The 21254-nt window shown below is 33.9% G+C and overlaps 3 protein-coding genes and 1 long non-coding RNA gene across 7 annotated transcripts in view; 3 read left to right on the forward strand and 1 right to left on the reverse strand.

Annotated features, from left to right (window-relative positions):
* Nucleotides 1–2128, forward strand: part of LOC135073218 (bestrophin-4-like) — a 40326-nt gene extending 38198 nt beyond the window's left edge. For 3 of the 4 annotated variants that reach the window (XM_063967312.1, XM_063967314.1, XM_063967316.1), the window contains 3 exons: nt 828–1007; nt 1306–1433; nt 1813–2128. In XM_063967312.1, the coding sequence (XP_063823382.1) occupies nt 828–1007; nt 1306–1433; nt 1813–1938 (434 nt within the window). In that variant the 3' untranslated portion in view covers nt 1939–2128. The remainder of the gene's footprint in view (nt 1–827; nt 1008–1305; nt 1434–1812) is intronic. The other variant, XM_063967313.1, reaches the window with a different exon arrangement.
* Nucleotides 2129–13256: 11128 nt separating this feature from the next.
* On the reverse strand, nt 13257–15342 carry LOC135073599 (large ribosomal subunit protein eL39). The gene is made up of 3 exons (XM_063967762.1): nt 15252–15342; nt 15051–15154; nt 13257–13351 (listed from the first exon to the last, which is right to left on the reverse strand). Exons 1-3 carry the CDS (start codon nt 15252–15254, stop codon nt 13303–13305), a joined length of 156 nt encoding a protein of 51 aa, XP_063823832.1. The 5' UTR covers nt 15255–15342; the 3' UTR covers nt 13257–13302.
* A 737-nt stretch (nt 15343–16079) lies between these two features.
* On the forward strand, nt 16080–16994 carry LOC135073600 (uncharacterized). The gene is made up of 2 exons (XR_010257655.1): nt 16080–16375; nt 16750–16994. It is a non-coding gene; the product is annotated as an uncharacterized LOC135073600 (long non-coding RNA).
* A 676-nt stretch (nt 16995–17670) lies between these two features.
* On the forward strand, nt 17671–18934 carry LOC135073219 (uncharacterized). Its single transcript, XM_063967317.1, has 3 exons — nt 17671–18013; nt 18105–18333; nt 18478–18934. Exons 1-3 carry the CDS (start codon nt 17763–17765, stop codon nt 18649–18651), a joined length of 654 nt encoding a protein of 217 aa, XP_063823387.1. The 5' UTR covers nt 17671–17762; the 3' UTR covers nt 18652–18934.
* Nucleotides 18935–21254: the final 2320 nt, after the last annotated feature.

Consider the following 21254-nt stretch of genomic DNA (forward strand, 5'->3'; position numbering starts at 1 on the left):
TCAACACTGCCAGTCATTGGACACTTAAGAAAGTTATTGGACAGTTATTTACTGAATTAAAAATAGCATTTCTATTTCAACAACTGAGAGATTGACTAATGGAGATAAAAGGTCGTTTTTTTAAGGAATATTCATTTTAAGAAAATTCAAGGGTTGTTTTGTCCAATGACTGGCAGCGTCCAATGACTGTCGGTTTACCTACTTAGTCACGTTCGACTGGAATTATTAAAAGAGATGTCAAGTGTCGTCGACTTAAAAACTAGTTACTGCATTGTAGTCGATATGTACGAGTAAATATGTATGTTGCCACAATAAATTGGTAATTGATGACGTCAATATTTCATGTTTTATCAATAGGTACCTACTATAATGCCACAACGTTCTGCAATAGTGCCCAAATAGGTATTTGTCAAATAATTTTCCCGCTTTATACATTTAACTTCTCTTTAGGTACGTGAAGTTATTACAATTAAATTTTAATTGTGTACATGTAAACATGTTTCTCGTTGTACACTAGACGACGTCACGTTGAGCTGAACACCATGGTTGTTAGAACAGGTGCTATTTTGCAAAGAAAATGTGTAGTCTGATGTGTAGGATATCCACCAACCCATGGTTCTAACTTCCATACGGAGAAAGAAATGGATCCTGGCAGAATGCGTAGGTACTGCAATCGATCAATTATTATGATCTTTTTTGTTTCCCTGTCATCCACAAAAATTATATCCAGTAGATGATTAAGTCCATTTATGTGAGGGTTAGGTTTCCCATTACGCTATACTTCGCTACCTACACATTTCCCATAGTGAATCGTTGTTCTTTGGCAGCAGACCACCGGCTGTCGTCGTCGGCGCCGAGCGCGTGGTCGCGGGCGCCCGTGGGCGACACCAGCCCGGCCGTGCAGTCGCTCAACACTCACAACTCCTTCGCTTCCATCACCGACGCGCGCCCTCGACTCGACAGCGACGTCGGCGCCTCGCTCAGCGCCGCCGGCAGCCAGACCTTATGTAAGTGTTTGTGATAGACGACGCAGATCTATTACCATCGTCTTCGACACCAGCCCGGCCGTGCAGTCGCTCAACAGACAACTCCTTCGCCTCCGTCACCACCATTGTGTGTCGCGTATCAAGGGTACTTTTTCTTTTCCTGACATGTGACGGGAGATCTATATCTCTCTGGGAATCGAACCCGAGACGATCTTATACCATTGTGGTGTATAATAACAATAACAAACCCATACGGTTAAGATGGCATAAACATTTACCCCAGAATATGGTTTAAAACGAATATTTTTGTCGGTTTCAGTGGACGAGGTGGACGGCGCGGGCGAGACGGACGCGGACGACTTCGAACGCCTGCGCAGCATCCGCGACGCGCGCCGCCGCGACAAGTACCTGCAGAAACTTATGGCGCGATCAATCAGCGCGCAACAGGTAATGGAACTATACAAGGATTCCATGGTGCTGCCGCGCTGTGAACTAGATGTTTTTTTTTTTTTGAGAATTTTAGTATTTGGATCAATCGCAGGTTTGATCTAAAAGACAGCACGTTGAACTAAACGCTGTGACATCTTGTATCATTGTAATATGGGCAATATTGCAACAAAAATGTATCGTCTGATGTGCTGTTGTCTGTACAATGACAATGAGTGGTCCACTTAGGGTTGACCAGAGTAGCGGGAGATTTTTTTTATCTGGATATTATTTCTGGTTGGGAGAAACCAGAGAAGTAAAAATCTGCTACTGAATATTGAAGATTAAAATTACGAATAATGCTTTTAATTTGGTATCTTATATTATCCGTTTGTTTCAGACAACTGGCAGCAATGAGCTGATCGACAATGATTTATTATTGGAAGAATTATTGACACAATCTGCTATAAATCAAAAGAATGAGAAGAATGCCAGAAATGACTCCAAAGATCAAGATGCTACTTGACACAGTAGTTTCATTTTCCAGTGGGATTAATAGACATTAGCGCAATTCAGTATTAAAAATAATTGTGATACTTAATTTTATTTAAGTAATTTCAGACCAAGGAAATGTGCATTGATTGATATAAAATATTAATTTATGTATTATGTTCATGTAAATAAAAGAAATACATACATTTATAAGCTTATTTAAATCAGATTTTTATTTTGCCTTTACTTTAGTGTGTGTATGTGTAGACCACAGATATGGATAGATGCAGCATCAGCAGCATGTGTCAAAAATTGTATGAAGCCGAGCGTGCCACTTTTTAAACGTCATTAGTGTCATTTTAGCGAATTTTAGTGATTGCCGCCAGTGGGTAGACACTTCTCATACAAAAACTAGTCTCTATATGTAGCAATTGATATACAACCTTATCCCTTAAGCAATAAAGTGCATTTTGGATTGATTTCACTATAGCAGGGGAACCCGCGGATCAATACCACCATACTAAAAATAATTGTTAGTGTCCTTATGTTGGTAGTATTGTTAGTTTGACAAATGAAAAAAAATGACTGTCAATTGAGTTTGAGTTTTTAACCGGCGAATTGATTCGTGTGAAGTTATTTTCTCAGATTTGGTGCAATATTACTGTAAATAAACTTTTCTGTCGTTTACGTTGAGTTGATTAAGTTCCTCCGTATCGGGCGTGATAAAGTTTGCTGTTCAGTGTTATGTTTTTTGTGAGATAGAGACTCTTTTAAATAAGCTGTGTTTCAACTTCTACAGAAGTTTAAACTCTTATTTACTTTTCTGTTTAATGGGTATGTTATCTACTTACTTGAAATATTAGATCTATTACAAATCTATTTTTCATTAAAAACAACCCTATGTGATGAAAATGTAAATGTACTTTCAAAACTGGTAAATGCATGAACCAGGGCATTGACACTGGTTGGAGAGAAATTATAGGCTTTGTTTATTTCATTTTAGGCTTCTACTGATAATGGAGAGTAGAAACAACAAGAAGTGCGTTATTTGTAATAAGAGGCGAAGTCGTGGTGGATCACCCTTACTTTTGAGTAGGTTTCCTCTGGATTCTGACCGGTAAGTTTCTAATAACACTCATTTATTACAAGATAATTTTACTGATTGTGTAAACTTAAAGGCTGGGATTAATATTTTTAATCTTACAGTTAATAACCATAACCAATTTTTAATTTCAGTATTTTGTTTCGTACTCTGAAAATGAATTGCATAACAATACTAAAAGAAATTAGTTGATGAATAAATTTCAGTTTGTTATTCTTTTTCTTTTCTAATAGGTATTTCTTATTTCAGTTGTCGAATGTGGGTTAAAAATGCTGGCATAGAAGACTTAGCATATGTACCTATTGAAAAGTTACACCAACTGAAGTTTGTTTGTGGTGGGCACTTCACTCCTGAATCCTTCAATGCCAAAGGAACTCGGCTGAAGAACTCAGCTATTCCAACACTGGAATTGAGCAATCCCATCTTGCCAGATGAAGTTTTGACAGAGTTTCCTCTTCATGTAAAAGACTCCAATAAAGAAAACCTCAAGACAGGTATGATGATGACTTCAATTATTTTTTTTAAATTTAATTTACTATCTATCAATTTTTCTGAATTATTTAGATGTCTTAATTAATTTTCTTTGGTTTCCAAAACAAACCAACCGAATGCAATTTAACAAGGTTCTTTCTTTGTAACCACAAACATGTGTTGTATGCTTATCAATAAATAATATATAATTTCAATTATTAATTATATCTATACTTTGTTACAGTTCTTTATGATCATTCATATTGCATTCCAAAGAAGTCAAATCCAGTTGAACGAGGTATGTTTATCTAAAATTATACTAATAATATAAAAAGGAAATATTTAATTGTTTGTTTGTATTTGATCGGCTCCGTAACTCGAAGCCAAGATAGCCTAAAGTGCGGGTTAGAACCCCACAGCTTGAATATTGTAGTAAACCCACTCGTAACACAATTCAGCTTAGAATGTGTGTTGAGTTAGAGGGACTTTAGTAATTTGTGTAATACAAATTCTTCAAAAAAAGTACCGGACCAATTTGAAAAATTTTAGGCAATCTACATTAATTAGCCAGGTCAGCTAGTTTAATAATATTTATAAGCTAGTAATTTTTAATGTGAGCAAGACATGTACTAGACTGATTGTACCCTAAAGTTGGGTAAGAACATGACATTTTATTACCCAATTCACATTTCATTATCTGCTTTCAGTTCCCCTTACAACCAAACAACTAAATTCAACATGTTTGGGAGCTGTGGATATACCAGATTCTGGTATTTCTGCGAAAACAACTTTTGAACCTCTTCCTTCTACTTCCAATGCACCAGAACATATGACCTATAAACCCATTACTCATGGTAAGTGTACAAACTAATTATTTACCTTCTAAAATATGCCTTCCCTCAAACTAAAGAATGCCACCCTGGATGCGTTCTGCAGTCTGCAGTCAGGTCAAAATGAACTTATATGTACAACATTCTAGGTTTCTGTACATTTTATATTAATGCGATTTGACCGTGCGGATACGAACAAAGAACGCAAAGCACACGTGACTGATTGCCTTATCACGACCACTTACAGATTGTCTTGACATACCCGCAGACCGCATCCAGAATGCAGAACATTAAAACCTCTAAATGCCTTTAATTTAATATTATGTCATTGTTATTGAAGGTGGGCCCACGCTTCATATTTTATGAGAAGAGCTATCATTATCCTGTCTTTGCATTTTTTTAAAACTTGATAATGATTGATTGATTTGGAAATAATATGTTTCATAAAACAACAAAATAAATTTTAAACTAATTTGCATATTTATAATATTTCAGATGATAAAAACATTTGCCATCAAGATGCACAGGCAGAAATATTAGTCCACAGTTATAAAAGACCTAAGAAAAACATTGAAATGAAAGGTAAGATTGCTTTAATGTTGTTTTTTTTACTAATGGAAATGTTTTTATTACAGACACTTCATCAACATTTACAATTAAAGAGAAGAGGCTTTGGCGACAGTTACAAAATGCAAAAAAAACAATAAGGAATATAGCGAAGTCAAGAGTGAATTTAGACAAGTTAGATTCGGAAGTGCTGACATCGTTAGTAAAGGATGTAGTGCAGAATAACAAAAAAAAGTCACAAGGAAAAAGGTGGACTTTAGCCAACAAAATATATGCTTTGGCTATATTTAAACGGTCCCCTAAAGCATACCGCTATATGCAAAAGCTGTTTACGCTACCAAGCACTAAAACGCTCCAAAGGATTTTAAAAAATATACCAATGGAGCCTGGTATAAATAAAAATATAATTGATATGTTAGAGGCAAAAGCATCAAGTATGCCAAAGGAAAATAAATATTGCTCGTTAATATTTGACGAGATGGCGTTAAAGAAACGGATAATTTATAACGAAATTGCTGATAAAGTGGATGGCTACGTGGATTATGGAGAGGGCGAGAACATGGGACGAGAAAAGAAAATTGCAGACCATGCGTTAGTGTTTATGATACAGGGTGCTAAACATAAATACAAGCAATATATTGCGCACTATTTTGTGGAAGGCACAATATCAACAGCAAAACTGGCAAAAATTATATCGGACATCATCAAAAAATTAAAAGAAATCGGATTTATGGTTCTAACAACAGTTTGTGATCAGGGATCTACAAATATAGGAGCTCTTAACATGTTAAAAAGAAACTGTGGACAAGGCATAGATAGCAACTTTTTCTCTGTAAATAATGACAAAATTTTTATAATCTATGACATCCCTCACTTGTTCAAATCATTACGAAACAATTTCTTTAAAAGTGGAAATATGTCTTTCGATGGAAAAATTGCACAATGGAGGCATTTGGTAGTTGCAGAAGAACACAACAGAAATTTTTTAAATTTTAAAAAACTGAATAGTACCATTGTAAATCCAACATTCAAAACTAAGATGAGGGTGAAGTATGCTGCGCATGCTCTGAGTAATACCGTGGCAGCTATTTTAAAAATGATGGCATGGAAAGAAGTTTCTGATTGCAATGATACAGCATTTGTGATTGAACAGTTAGATAAACTATTTGATTGTACAAATGGTCCATCATCTTTAAATGACGTAAAGAAAGGGATCCGGGAAAATGTTTCCACATCAAGTAATCACATTGAGTCTTGGACCTTTTATACTGATAAGTTAAAAACCATAAAATTTATAACAGCAGAAAACACGATACTAAAAAATGTTAAATGCGTAAAGGGATATCAAATATCTATCAAATCCTTAAACGATATTTGGGAAAAGTTAAAGAATGAAGGGTTTAAATATATGAACCTTAGACAGTTTAACCAAGACTCTCTGGAAAACTTATTTGGAATCATTAGGCAACACAGTGTAACCAATAGAAATCCCACTATCACGCACTTTACTGCAGCGCTTAAAACAAGCATGGTTACTGGGCTGAAAGTGCCTCATAGCAGAAGTGCTAATTGTGAAGCAGACAACAATAAACATATGCTGGAATATAAAGACATTTTAAAAACTAATTTAAAAACAACAGAAATAAAAATTAATGTTCAAGATTCCACAGACACTGAATTTTATCCTGTGTTGTCTATCCCGGACCCTGAAAACTTAGAACAGCCCATTGAAAATTTGTGTAGCCTTGAAAACCAACCAGTAGTATATGTAAGCGGGTATTTAGCTGCCAAACTATTACAGAACAGTTCTTGTTTAATTTGTGAAGAGTGTTTGAGCGTGAAAACTCCTGTTGACAATGATTTGTATGCATATATATCTCTTCGCGAATGGTGGCATGATAAAAAAAGTCTCGTTTATCCAACAATTCAATTATGTACCACCGTAAATGAAGCTAAACAATTTTATCATGACCATATTGCCGACCAGATATATATGGAAAATGTTGGAAAATTCATTTTCTTAATGTTGAGTACAAATTGTAATTTTAGTTGGTTTAAATGTCAACAACATAATAAAGAAATTTATGATAAGATGTTTAAAATATTAAGTTACCTTTTTCTAAGAAAAAGTTGTAAAATCATTAATGACAGCTTCATAAAAAGTGAAAACAATTTTGCTGACAAAAGTAAAAAAGCACAGCAACAAAGCATTGAAAAGTAATCTTAGGGCTGAGGTTCGATCAGCTGATAAGAAAATTAAAGATGTTTATAAATAAAAATCCTATTTTTTCTTAGAAAAAGTTGTGAAAATAAAAGTTTACAAAATTATCATTTCTGTACTTTGTTATAATTTTCAATAATTCCTCATGCCTACAACTGCTATGTCATGTTCAATACTTATTGTAATATACCTATTTTATTTCGAAATAAATAATTTACGTTACAAAACTTCGTTTTACTTACACATAGTATAAAATAAAAATAGTAATCATTAAAATATTGAAGGTTCCTATACTAGATATCGATATGCAATTACAACCCTAGCAAAGTATCGATAATCGATAAGTTATTACGAACGTCACTAATACTGTCAGAAAATAAGGCATTATGTTGGTAGCTCCGCCTGTAGTTTGTGCGGTTGGTAAAGATTTGCGGGTCGTTCTCTAAAATGCATATGTGTGCGTGAGCTCAAAAAATATCTATGGAGTGCCGTCTCTTACTCTTTTATGCTCTTTGATTGCCGCAACGTAAAAGTAATCGTATCATCGTACTGCATTCGCAAAGTCATCGAACGATATCGTGTGACTCGATTCGAAAATTAATTAATTCCGATAAAACAGATATTTTGTTAAATTTATAGCTAGTCTGACTGTGGATTAAAATAATTTTGTAGCGTTAAACGTCATTCTATATTATTAATTTTCTTATTAATTTGCAAATAATATTTTTATTGTGCTTAATGTATCAAAGTAATGATCGTTATTCCATTGTGTTAAATAGTACTATTAGTAATTCATACCTACCTAATTTCATACTTTTAAATATCCTAGTACTTGACCTAGTTTCATAAAATAAAGACTAACTCAAGGTTTTTATTTTTAATAAATGTAAAATGCGTAGTTTTGCCAATACGTTTTGTTTCATAAAGCTAAGTCAGGTACCTAGTTTTGAAGATATTTCTAAACGACAAAATCCAGTGCCGTTGTATACGTAGACGTATACTGCGATCACTGACCTAACTTCTTGATTTGTATAATTTCGATGTTAAACAGTGCACTCTGTCTTCCGCGATCACTGATCTAACTTGTTTTATAATTCTTCTACTGCTACTTTATTCTAATTTATTTGTTACTTGTGCTGTTATTTACAATTCTCAATCCGTAAATAATTTCTTCTTTCTACCGCACAGTAGTTTGATTTTAAAAATAGGTGGACATACGATCGAAAGTCATAATTTCACCGAAACAAAAATTGTTTTGGATAGCATTTTGAATGCTGATCAACATTTGTCATTATGCATTTTTCGATAAAACGAGCCTTTCATGCTTAAAAAAAATATGACAAGAAAATTTCTATGGAGAAAAATCTTTTTTATTTTTTTTCTGGCTACTGTTGCAAACTGTAGCGGTCAAACCTTATGTAGTCGTAAGTACCTATGGTGCCTAACATTACTACATAAATACTTTTTGCGGGCACGCGCGGCCAAGCGAGTAATGGACATGCAAAATTTTAAATATTTTTATTTATTCATTATTGATTTTAATGCACTTAAAGAAATTATTAATAGATAAATATACTTAGTCTAACTTACTACAGCCCCCTATTACCTCATTTCACGCTAAAACCTTTCAAACTAGAACCTAAGTTTGTAGGTACTAGGTAGTCTAAGTTGTTTTTATTGTCATTATAATATTCACTACTGGTCTACTGGTTATCGTGTAAGATAGATTAGGTAGATATCAACCCTTTACCTAGGTATATACCTACTTCTTGGCACTTATAATACCGACATACATGATTAAAAAAAGTCTTCAAGCAAGAACCCTTGACTTCAATGCTTATGAAAGATTTTTTAACTTTCTAGAGTAGTCCTGAATAGATCCTTAAATCATTTTGACTGTCATAATCGATTACAGTAGGTAGCGGAACTGTAATTTCCAGTTCTTCTGTTGAATAGTCTTATACGTACTTTCGCAAAAATATTCTTTTTTTTGGCTCATTTAAACAGGTGTAAGTTTCTTTCCCTTCGTCTAAAAAGATAACGTACATAACACCTTTATGAGTAGCCTCAAATATAAAGCATACCTTTACCCAATCATCGAACTGAGAAAAATCTGAAATCCGACATTTATCACCTTCTTCCATTCATGTCTTCAATTATTAAGTGTTTAAAATAATCAAAGTCACTCACATACTTACTTTTTCCGAAAGAATCCAATAGGCAGGTTTGCAGTACTGCAATAATGTGTGGCAATACGGCTCGGAAACGTGGCCTCTCAAAATATAGGCCTTATAAATAAGCTCAAAATTGCACAACGTGCTATGGAGAGGGCTATGCTCGGTGTTTCTTTACAAGATCGAATCAGAAATGAGGAGGAGATCCGTAAACGAACCAAAGTCGTTGACATAGCCCAACGGATTAGCAAGCTAAAGTGACAATGGGCAGGGCACATAGTACGCAGAACTAATGGCCGATGGGGCAGCAAGGTTCTGGAGTCTCCACTCCACGCCACGTACCGGAAAGCGCAGCGTAGGACGTCCACCCACAAGGTGGACCGACGACCTCATAAAGGTAGCAGGAAGGCGCTGGATGCAGAGCACCATCAAGCGGCCATTGTGGAAATCATTGGGGGAGGCCTATGTTCAGCAGTGGACGTTCTATGGTTGAAATGATGATGGATGATGAATGTGTAGAAAAGGGTTACGGATATTTCCATTTATGATGGAATTATTTGACTAACTGAATAAGCCATAAAAATGTATTGTTTACTATATGGTTTGAAACCCTTACTGAACCCATTACCTACTGTAATCGATTATGACAGTCAAAATGATTTAAGGATCTATTCAGGACTACTCTAGAAAGTTAAAAAATCTTTCATAAGCATTGAAGTCAAGGGTTCTTGCTTGAAGACTTTTTTAATCATGTATGTCGGTATTATAAGTGCCAAGAAGTAGGTATATACCTAGGTAAAGGGTTGATATCTACCTAATCTATCTTACACGATAACCAGTAGACCAGTAGTGAATATTATAATGACAATAAAAACAACTTAGACTACCAGTACCTACAAACTTAGGTTCTAGTTTGAAAGGTTTTAGCGTGAAATGAGGTAATAGGGGGCTGTAGTAAGTTAGACTAAGTATATTTATCTATTAATAATTACTTTAAGTGCATTAAAATCAATAATGAATAAATAAAAATATTTAAAATTTTGCATGTCCATTACTCGCTTGGCCGCGCGTGCCCGCAAAAAGTATTTATGTAGTAATGTTAGGCACCATAGGTACTTACGACTACATAAGGTTTGACCGCTACAGTTTGCAACAGTAGCCAGAAAAAAAATAAAGAAGATTTTTCTCCATACAAATTTTCTTGTCATATTTTTTTTAAGCATGAAAGGCTCGTTTTATCAAAAAATGCATAATGACAAATGTTGATCAGCATTCAAAATGCTATCCAAAACAATTTTTGCTTCGGTGAAATTATGACTTTCGATCGTATGTCCACCTATTTTTAAAATCAAACTACTGTGTACCGTGTTCGTACTACTATCCTCGTAAAATCATCGTAACCGATTATTGCAATCGGATTACATGAACATCACTCGACCATGTATGTCCATTTGGACATATCGGAATGACACGCTTTGAGGAGCAACTTGCTGTATCTACTCTAATCCATATCTGTGGTGTAGACGCACATATAGCCTGACCAGGAACATAAAAACCCTGGCATAGAGGCGCGTCAATTGCATTTGATAGTGCAACACTGAGTACAGTCGTACATGTGTTAAATTAATAGGTTAAATTTATGTATCAGGATTCAGGATTACGGGCTAATTTGATATTTTCATAAATTAACGAAAAAATATGATTAAAGGTAACCTGGTTTAAATAAATTAAATGAAACCATCAATCGAGCTAGTAGGATTTATTTTATTATTCATCAATAATCAAATTCAGAACTTGAATATTCAACTGCAATGTCTGCTCATGAACGCTTCAAACTCGGTACTTCTTTCCCAATTCCATAAAATTCAAACCTCAGAAAGTGACAAAAAACTTTAAAATAGGTAGTTGAAACAGACTTCAGCTAATTTTCATAGTGGACTGTACTATACGATAAACATGTCAGTCAATTTGACAACCTTTGTCGGAAACATTATTCAATGAAAATATTGTCCGAACCCTTAGTATTTCTCTTCGACAAATACATTAACACATTGTGAACCACTTTTCTTTCACGACTATAAAAATATTTTAGCAATTTAATTCACAAAATCAATTGCACACATTTAAAATAAAGTTTGTTTACACTTTGACAACAATAGACTGACATGCAAGGTGACATGTCAATGAAGTTTTCAGTTATTGTTGCCATTAAAAGAAATTAGTACCATTAGTTTTCCGCAACATGGCGAGGGTTTTTATGTTCCTGGTCAGGCTATACATAATGATAGTGTAATGTCTGTCAAAACTTGAAAAACAAACAGTAGTGAGCCACCACTAGAGAATACAATCCCGGGATCCCGACCCTTTTCTGATCCCGAAAATCCCGGGACTGTACTTGGTTAATCCCGGTATTTTCGGGATTGATATAAACAGGTCTATTTTGCATTCTACGATCCGTTGCGCCTTGACTATGACCTTGCCTAGATTCTACCTTAGCATAAAATTATACAGGGTGGAAACGATAAGTGATCTCACTCAATTATTTCTTAACTATACAAGATATCGAAAAACTGGTTACTGATCCTAAAAGTGCTTCACGAGCTTTTTCAAACGATATCAGTAATAGGTTACAGAATTAACTGGATCTATCCGAAAATTCAATGTTTTCAGCCTCCATACTGAATGTATGCCAGCCACACAATATTAGAAGTGTTATTTAAATGTGTAAATTGCATTATTATTTAAAATTATTCAAGGAAAACGTTGATTTTAGGCTTTACTTGCTATAATATTATGAAGCCTTGAGTGCGATGACTGTGACAGTACTAAAAGTATGGAAGCTGGAAACTTGAATTTTCGGATAGATCCAGTTTATTATGTAACTTGTTATTGGTACCGTTAGATAGAGCTCGTGAAGGACTTTCAGGATCAGTAACCAGTTTTTGGATATCTTGTATAGTTTTTAATATTATGTGGTTTAACTAAATGTATGGAAGTTGGAAACATTGAATTTTCGGATAGATCCAGTTTATTTTGTAACATATAATTGGTACCGTTGGATAGAGCTCGTGAAGGACTTTCAGGATCAGTAACCAGTTTTTAGATATCTTGTATAGTTTAGAAAAAATCGAGTGAGATCACTTATCGTTTCCACCCTGTATAACGATAAAAAAACAAATCTAAGGTACGATACGGATACAATCTATATAGGTTCAGCCCTAATAATATCTTTTTCGTAGACCTTAGACAGGATCACAACTTGAGCTAACGCCACAAACCTCCCAACCCCAATTGACACTAAAGGAAAAGTTGCAGCTGGAAATTGATAAGAGTATGAAATGCCCAGATCCTGAAGTACAACTACAAAGTGAATCGGGCTTGACAAATAGTATCAGACGTGAAATGAGCCTGTTTGAAAATGGCGGAGTTCATGAATGGATATCACTTAGAATTAGCATATAAGTATCTATTCTATACCTCCAACGAGTGTAGAACCCGAGCGAGCGTTTTCAGTTGTTGCTTTGGTTGGAAATAAATTACGAAGCAGGCTATATTGGATGCTTTGATATTTCTAAGATTCTATTTCCGAAATTCTAAATAGTGCTTTTGATTTGTATATTTTTTAATTTTATTTTAGTATTATTGCAAATAACAATATTTAAAACATCTTTTGAGAAATTATACTTAAGTTTTTTTTTATTAGAACCCAATTCCCACATAAGGCTGATCCCGGGATTACCCATCTAAAATCCCGTAATCCCGGGATTGAAAAACATGCTCGGGATTGTATTCTCTAGCCACCACACATGTAAAGCTCACTCACCTTCGTGAATTGCAACTACATAATATACTATGATGTTTATAAAAATGTTTAACATTATTTTATGCTTAATTGGCATCATTGTTTCAATTTATGAATGAACATTTGAATTTTATTCTTGTTGATGTGGAAGAAAGAATGAGGTAAAAATTTAAACAAAAAAAGACTGGAGAATGTGTTTTTATTTTAGCTTACATACAGTACATTACAGGCTTACAGCTTGAGCTTGGTTCTCCTCCAGTGACGCCTCTTAGCATTGTACCTGAAAAAGAATTTTTTTAGGTTACTTGTGCATGCTGGTTTCTAGGGATGTTATGGATATGTTATGTAGTTTCGGTTATGGATACGGTTACAGATATAGTAATAATATTATACCGGTTTCGGTTACAGATATTTTTTTATTTCGGACATCTGTACTTTAGAATGCAATTTGCAATAGTTGTCCAACACGGTTTATTCATGGCCACACACTTTACATCAAATAAAAAGTAATAAAAATTGATACTAAATGGCATTATATAGGTAAATAAAAAAAACAATTTAAACTGCCTACATCCGAAACTATTGAATCGGTTACGGTTTCGGATATTTTTTTGTTTCAGATATCCGAAAGTTTCAGTTACGTATAAAATATCCATAACATCCCTGCTGGTTACAATCTCTTCAAGATCAATTGGCAAGGATTTTTAGTCTATAGTAGTAATCATGAGTATTACATTTTGTTAATACATATATGAATTTGAGTAATTAATTATGTATATCTTTACATCAAATAAAAAGTAATAAAAATTGATACTAAATGGCATTATAAAGGTTACGGTTTCGGATATTTTTTTGTTTCAGATATCCGAAAGTTTCAGTTACGTATAAAATATCCATAACATCCCTGCTGGTTACAATCTCTTCAAGATCAATTGGCAAGGATTTTTAGTCTATAGTAGTAATCATGAGTATTACATTTTGTTAATACATATATGAATTTGAGTAATTAATTATGTATATCTTTACATCAAATAAAAAGTAATAAAAATTGATACTAAATGGCATTATAAAGGTTACGGTTTCGGATATTTTTTTGTTTCAGATATCCGAAAGTTTCAGTTACGTATAAAATATCCATAACATCCCTGCTGGTTACAATCTCTTCAAGATCAATTGGCAAGGATTTTTAGTCTATAGTAGTAATCATGAGTATTAAATTTTGTTAATACATATATGAATTTGAGTAATTAATTATGTATATCTAGTCTCTACTCTAATAAATAAAAGAGGAAAGATTTGAAATTTGTATTGAATAGGCTCTGAAACAATGGGACCAATTTGAAAATTTCACCATTACCATCCTACATCAATTCTAAACAACATAGGTGGCATACCATTTCAAACTTAGGCCATCTAACAGTTGGTCCTAACTTTAACAGTAACTGTAACAATAACCAGTGCTTTTTGTATGGATTTTGACACATTTTTGACGTTAACAAAGTCAAAGTAAGATGGTGCAACAACCCAGCCTAGGTTTTGTGTAACACACATGAACATGAACAAGATACAAAAAATAATATCAGATATATTGACAGCGAGTACGATTCTAGTAATTAGTAACTAAAATTATTGTTTAAAAGGATCAAGATAGTTCGGTTCGGAATCTAACCTAAAATATTATAGGCATTTGTATTATTTACATCAAGTGCACTCAATAAACATTGGAAGTATCTAAGACAATAAACATCAAAGTCAAAAGATAACATGTTTTAATAACGTAAGTAACAGTAATAATAAAAATGTATCGGAAGAACAAAATGAGCGAGACAGGGTGATCCTAGTGTAGGTACCTTCGTCATTATTTCTATAAACAAACAATGCAATGCAATTTGATGAAATTATACTAGTTGATTCCTAACCTGCGGATTGTATAAGACATATAACTGATTATAAGACGGAATGTGCTGAAATAAACTTACCGAATAGTATTTCCTGTGCGCATTCTCACCCATTGGGGAATGGGACGGTTTTGTTTTAGCTTTTTGGCAAGCTTGCGCTTGATAATAAATGTCTTGTGGGCAGACTGAAATGATAAATAAATGTAAAGTTTAGTATTAAATCCTGAAAAACTTACGATTATCACAATATTTAGGGATTTATTTGAAAAATAAATTACACACCATTCTGCTTTACACAGATGTCAAATCAAAGTGACCGAATGTCAGTCAGAAAAGAATGAACGTGAGCGATGTTCAATGAATGAATGATGAAAGGAAGAATGACAGCACTTTTTTTTATAGGTGGAAAAAAAGAATGTCGTCTTGGGATGTGCCCATTCTGCCGAGTCTGGGTGTGTCGTGTCGTTTTAACATTGGAAATCAAAACTTGTGCAAAACTGGCTTTTTCAGATTCTCCCCCATACAAGTAGAGATGGGTTTCCACCCGGGTAAAAACCCACATGAGGGTAAAAACCCAATAAAAACCCGTTTCATTCCACCCGTGGGTGCTTACACCGGGTGAAAACAAATAATTTTATAATTATTTCAATTGGTATCTTTTCTTTATTTTTATTGAATTTTTCTCATTTAAGTTTATTGATTAATATGTAATAAGTCAAATTTAACACTAATATGCATTTATATCGTGGCCAATTCGTAAAATTGATCACGTTATGATGATGTGACCAATTATTTTATAAAATGGTGTTATTTAAAGAATCGCCGATTTAGAATAAATTTAGTAGGAACACAATAATTTGTGATCATGGTGCAATAACAACACCAACTACAAAGTACTTCTGCTTAAAAACTTGAAATCGAACCGCCCTTCCGCCACTGTAACGCATTGTAACGTTTTTCAAGACCTCCTCTCCCCCCAGATTGCATTACGTAACACTAGAACGCCCCCTTAGGAACAAATACCACTTCTCACTTTTAAAAAAACGCTATTTTTGTTTTCACCCACCAGAATGGGTGATAATGGGTAAAAACCATAAAGTTAACATTCCTTCGGAATAGAGCAACAAAGAATGAGCGAGCGAGATGTCACTATCTGCAACCCTGTGTGATAAAAAGAGATGTGTGATGCTATCATCGTCACGTCAATAGAACCATTTTTGCAAAAGATTTGACAGGCAGTGACACATAGAGGCACAAAGAAAATTTTAAATTATAGTTTTTTATAAAAATATCGTAAAATCCTGTTTATTTTTGGAAAATTTGTTTTCTTATATAATGGTGACCTGTTCCGTCCTTGATTGTGATGTACACCAAAGGAATAATCCTGCAAAATATTCATTTCACAGGTAAATTTATTGAAATCGACACCTCCAAACTTTAGCTTTATTTTTGTGAATGCGCTTAGAATTTTAAGCACTAAGTGTGATAATTATGTTCTTTAAACATTAATTTAAGTTGTAAGCAAAGATTTCATGCTCATAATCCAGAATTTATGAATATTTTGTGTAAAGAAATAATTTTCGTTTTACACTAGGGTTGTACCACAATCGATAAATATATTTTCTGCGCTGTTTATCACAGTCACTGCTGATTATGTAGGTACATAAATGGCGTTTGTATGTGAATATAGAAAAGTATTATTTTGTAATTACCTGTTAGTTAATAAACTAAACTAAATATTACATACTAAATATAATAGTAAATATGTTTATGCACACAGATGTTTGTACTGTGCGGGAATCGAACCCGCTACCTCCGGAATAGTAGTCCGTTTCAAACCACTACACTATACGGCCAACAACGATTATTACATCGTTAGAATCCTATTTTCTTACGTTATCGTCAGAATTATCATTTTTTAATTATTGTTTTACTCCTACTAATATTATAAATGCGAAAGTTTGTATGGATGTCTTGATGTTTGTAACTCTCATTCTTCCAAATAAATAAGTTGAATAATTTTAATCTTCTGAGTTTTTTTTTATTTTCTTTGGCCACTCTCCCAATTCCCATATACCTACAATCCCATTCCATCCTATTCTATTTATATTATTACTGTTAGGTGTTAATTAATATTTAATCGATATCGATATTCATGTGAAAAGTAACGACATACATACATCACTGACATGCACACATATTTATTTTTACACACACATATGACATCTCATTTTTGGTTTCGTTTGACAGCTCGTGATTGTTGCTCTAACACCGGGTTTTTACCCAAATCACCCAGTTTTAACCCAATCGGGTGAAATGGGTTTTTACCCACTACCCATCTCTACATACAAGTGGGCAAGTGGCACTTTTTAATCGAATCGAAAATCGAATCCGTCAAAACTCCACACAAAAAAAGGGCTTATCAGCAACCATCTTTCGACGGGTTTGCGATTTTAATTAAAGTGCACTTTGTCTAGAACTACTGATAGTGATTTGTGTCATCTGTGAGTGATTTTAAATGTCTATCACGTCCTTAGGTCACGTCTTTAGGTTTGTGCCTGCCCACATAAACATGTGCCACTTGTGGCACAAGCAAATACAGCAAAATCCAGAACCCCAATGTATTATTCATACTTTCATTATATTATCTTTGGATAAATCAGCTGTTTAATGTCAAAAATGACATTATTTAATTAGATGTCAAAATAATATTTTCTTTGCTCGGCTCAGCCACAGAAATTATTATTTTTCGAAGCTATTAGTTGTTTTTTATTAATAAGTTCCGGCGTAATAATGAACAAATTAAGTAGTCTTCTTGGCATGCGTAGATTGCTTGATTTTCGATCAATTTCTACCAGAATAACTGCTGATGGCAAGGAAGTGCCCAAAAGGAAAACCTTTGAAAACCGAATTACATTGATTGGAATTGATAATTCAGTTAGTATAACAGATTTAAAGAATGCTGAAAATCTGTCTCTTAGAAGAGAATTAAAATTGGTTAAAATTCAAGATGAGGATTCTAAAACTCGTCGTCCAGTGTACAAGTGAGTAGATTACGGTTGTTGTAATTTGCTTGATCATTCTAATTATTTTAAAGTATTTTCAAATAGTCTTATTATACTTACGTTTTTAAAGGTTGATGACTAACGCTGAGTATCATGCTGAAGAATTGGAGAGAAGAAAGGAGAAGCAAGAGTCTCGCCAAAAAAATTCAACCAAAGGACAAAAGCTTCTGAGCATATCGTCCAAAATTGGAGAGCATGACTTGATGACTGGTGTGAAGAAAATTATAAAATTGTTGGATAAACAATATGAAGTCAAAATCATTATTTCTGGAGATGGAGACAATGCTGCTACCACTTCAGTATGTATTTAAATTTAGAGAATTAGTAGGCAATTTTAGAATAAATACCAGTGATACAGTTCTGATTTAGCTACTGAATACTTTGTATATGCCTGTTAAACTACATTTTCATAGAAATAATCACTGGTTTTTTCCTTATTTCAGGAAAGAATATATTCTGTTATTGAGAAAAACACAGTGTCATCAGGCAAGGCGGTTCAGAAGAGGAATAAGGGTAATAGCTTGAGATTTCAATTACTTCCACTTCGGGAAAATAGCTCTCAAAGTCAAGATGATTCAGATTCAAATAAAAACAAAGATGACAAAGGTCCGCTATGACTAGTCTCAGGTATAGTAGTTATTCTCATTGCCAAGTATATTATATGGAGAAAATATTATCTCTCTCAAAATGAATCGGAGATATCCAAAGACAATGATTATAGGAAAAATAACACATGGCTTTTAAAATATTATTTCAATCGGTTAAAATAAGAAATTTCGGTTGTTAGTGTTTGCATTTTTTAAATAGAATTTTTGTATGTACCTAAATACTTTTATTGTAAATAATGTAGTGAGTTAAGGCATTAATTTATCAATACTAATATTATAACTGTGAAAGTTACATTGTTTGTCTGTTACCTTTTACCCTTATACCAATCATCAGATCTAATTAATGTTTGGTATTATATCTTTTAGGCCACATTCCTCTCTAAAATCATTTTCACTCAAAAATAGCAGGTAACTACATGTTGTGAAGTAAAATACTGAAGATAAATAAATGACAGTTTTAATACAGCACTCACAGTCAGTCACATTATTCATACTAAGTTTTACAACTCTATTTACACATGACACACAATATTTTCAAAGGCAAGGAATACTTTAATCTAGTATGGTTAGGTACTACTAAAATTATAAATAAGATTTTTTTTTATTTTTATCAGTTGGAATTATCACAGATGCTTCAGAGATCTTTAAATCTTAAATGGTAGGTGAATTATTAGTAAGAAATGGTAGTGAAACTACTTACTGAACAAAAGGTGTAGTGACAATGTGTTATAAGATTTTGGTGATTTGTATATAAAAATATCACTGAATTATAATGTTGATACACTACCTACACAGCATTATCCTTATCAGTGCTATAATTATGGCAATTGTAATGTATGTATGTTTTTTATTATTATTTGTTGCTAAATAATCTGGCTGCAACATGAGTAATTTAGGTAATAATTAGGAAAGATAAAGTCCTATTTTCTATTAATTAAAAATATTATAATATAAGCATGGGGTAAGAAATATAGAATGATATATGCTAACTACGAACCTGTAGGTAAAAACTACATGATTTTAATACAATTAGGTAAAATATTTATATTTAAATTTCTAGAAAGTATTTAGCTAACAAGAATTAATATGATTATTAGTTACTTACATTTTTTAATCAGTTGGATAATACACTAACCAACCTTCTTGTTTAGCCTATTATTATTGCTAAGAAAATAAGATTTGGAAAGTTTGCATTAGGAATTTAGCAGAATGATGGAATGGCCCACATAATTCGACATACTTATTCGATTTATAAATAAGTCTATCATCTTAGTATACCTAACTTTAAAGTTATTAAGGGCATCGTTCACAATCATGAAGTAAGTTTCAGAACACATAGATCTCAACATTAAATACACTAAAATTGATTTAAATCTCCTATCCTTACAACACATTTGAAAAAACATTTTATGTCTAATAAATGTAATATAAATGAACACAGAATGATTGAACCTGTCTTTATTGGTCACCTGTCTCGGTTGGTACCATAACCCTTTCGCACCTGAATGAAACGATCGTGAGTTTCTTCTTTGAAAAATTATAAGTTCGCGCCAAATTCATTTCTCCGCGCCAAACCGACCTCACTTGATCGTGCGCTTATCGATCTAACCAATAAAAAACAGTTTTGGCGGCTAAATGAATCAGTAGCCGAGAGCGCACCGGAAAAATGGCTGCGTTTCTTGACCCCGTCACTGGACGTCGTAAGTAATATTTATTTTATTGCAATTTTCGTAGGAATTCATTGATATTTTGATTGTATTGCATCATTAAGTGTATGTTGCATCTGAATAACTATAAATTTCTTCTATATTCTTAGCAATTACCCATTAAATTTATGAAAAAAATCCCAGCTCACTATCGTGATATCTGGGTTGCAATTGTGCCAACGCATGATCGTGACTTTTAAGGTTTTTTTTTATATTTGCCATTGAACAACGACCTCGTTTTGGGCTTCCTCGACGAGGGTGACTGTTCCGAGTTGGACTTTGTCGACAACGACCAAGAGTTTATCCCTCCGCAGCCGGAAAATGATGAAAAAGCTGAAGTTGAGCTATCTTCTCCGCCTCACCCATCTGTGGCAGCTGGGCAATTGAATATCTATGAGGAAGTCTACGTCTGATAGTATGGATGGTAGAAAAGCAGACCCATCTTGTTCTAAAAAGTCAAAGCAGACACCTTGTCAATAGTAACTTTCATATCCTAGGATCTCAATGTACTGGCGGTATTTCACTCCTGCCCATCGTCTGCAACTTTACAAGGCGCAGGTTCGGCCTCATATGAAATACTGTTCTCATCTTTAGGCAGGTGCGCCCCAGTACCAGCTTCTCCCTCTGGACCGCATTGAACGGAGAGCAGCTTGAATCGTTGACTGCCAGGACATTTCGGATTTGCTTGACCCCTTGGCGCTGCGTAGAGATGTATCCTCATTGTGCATCTTCTATCGCATGTATCACGGGGAGTGCTCCGAAGAATTATCCGGACTTATTCCTGCCGCCACTTTTCGCCACCGATCTACCCGACAGCACTTCCATCCACTTAGATGGTTGGCAGTCCACAACAGTACGTTTCTCTAGAAACTTCCTGCCCCGTACAACCAAACTGTGGAATGGACT

Source organism: Ostrinia nubilalis, chromosome 7, assembly GCF_963855985.1.
Source record: "Ostrinia nubilalis chromosome 7, ilOstNubi1.1, whole genome shotgun sequence".
Lineage (NCBI taxonomy): Eukaryota > Metazoa > Arthropoda > Insecta > Lepidoptera > Crambidae > Ostrinia > Ostrinia nubilalis.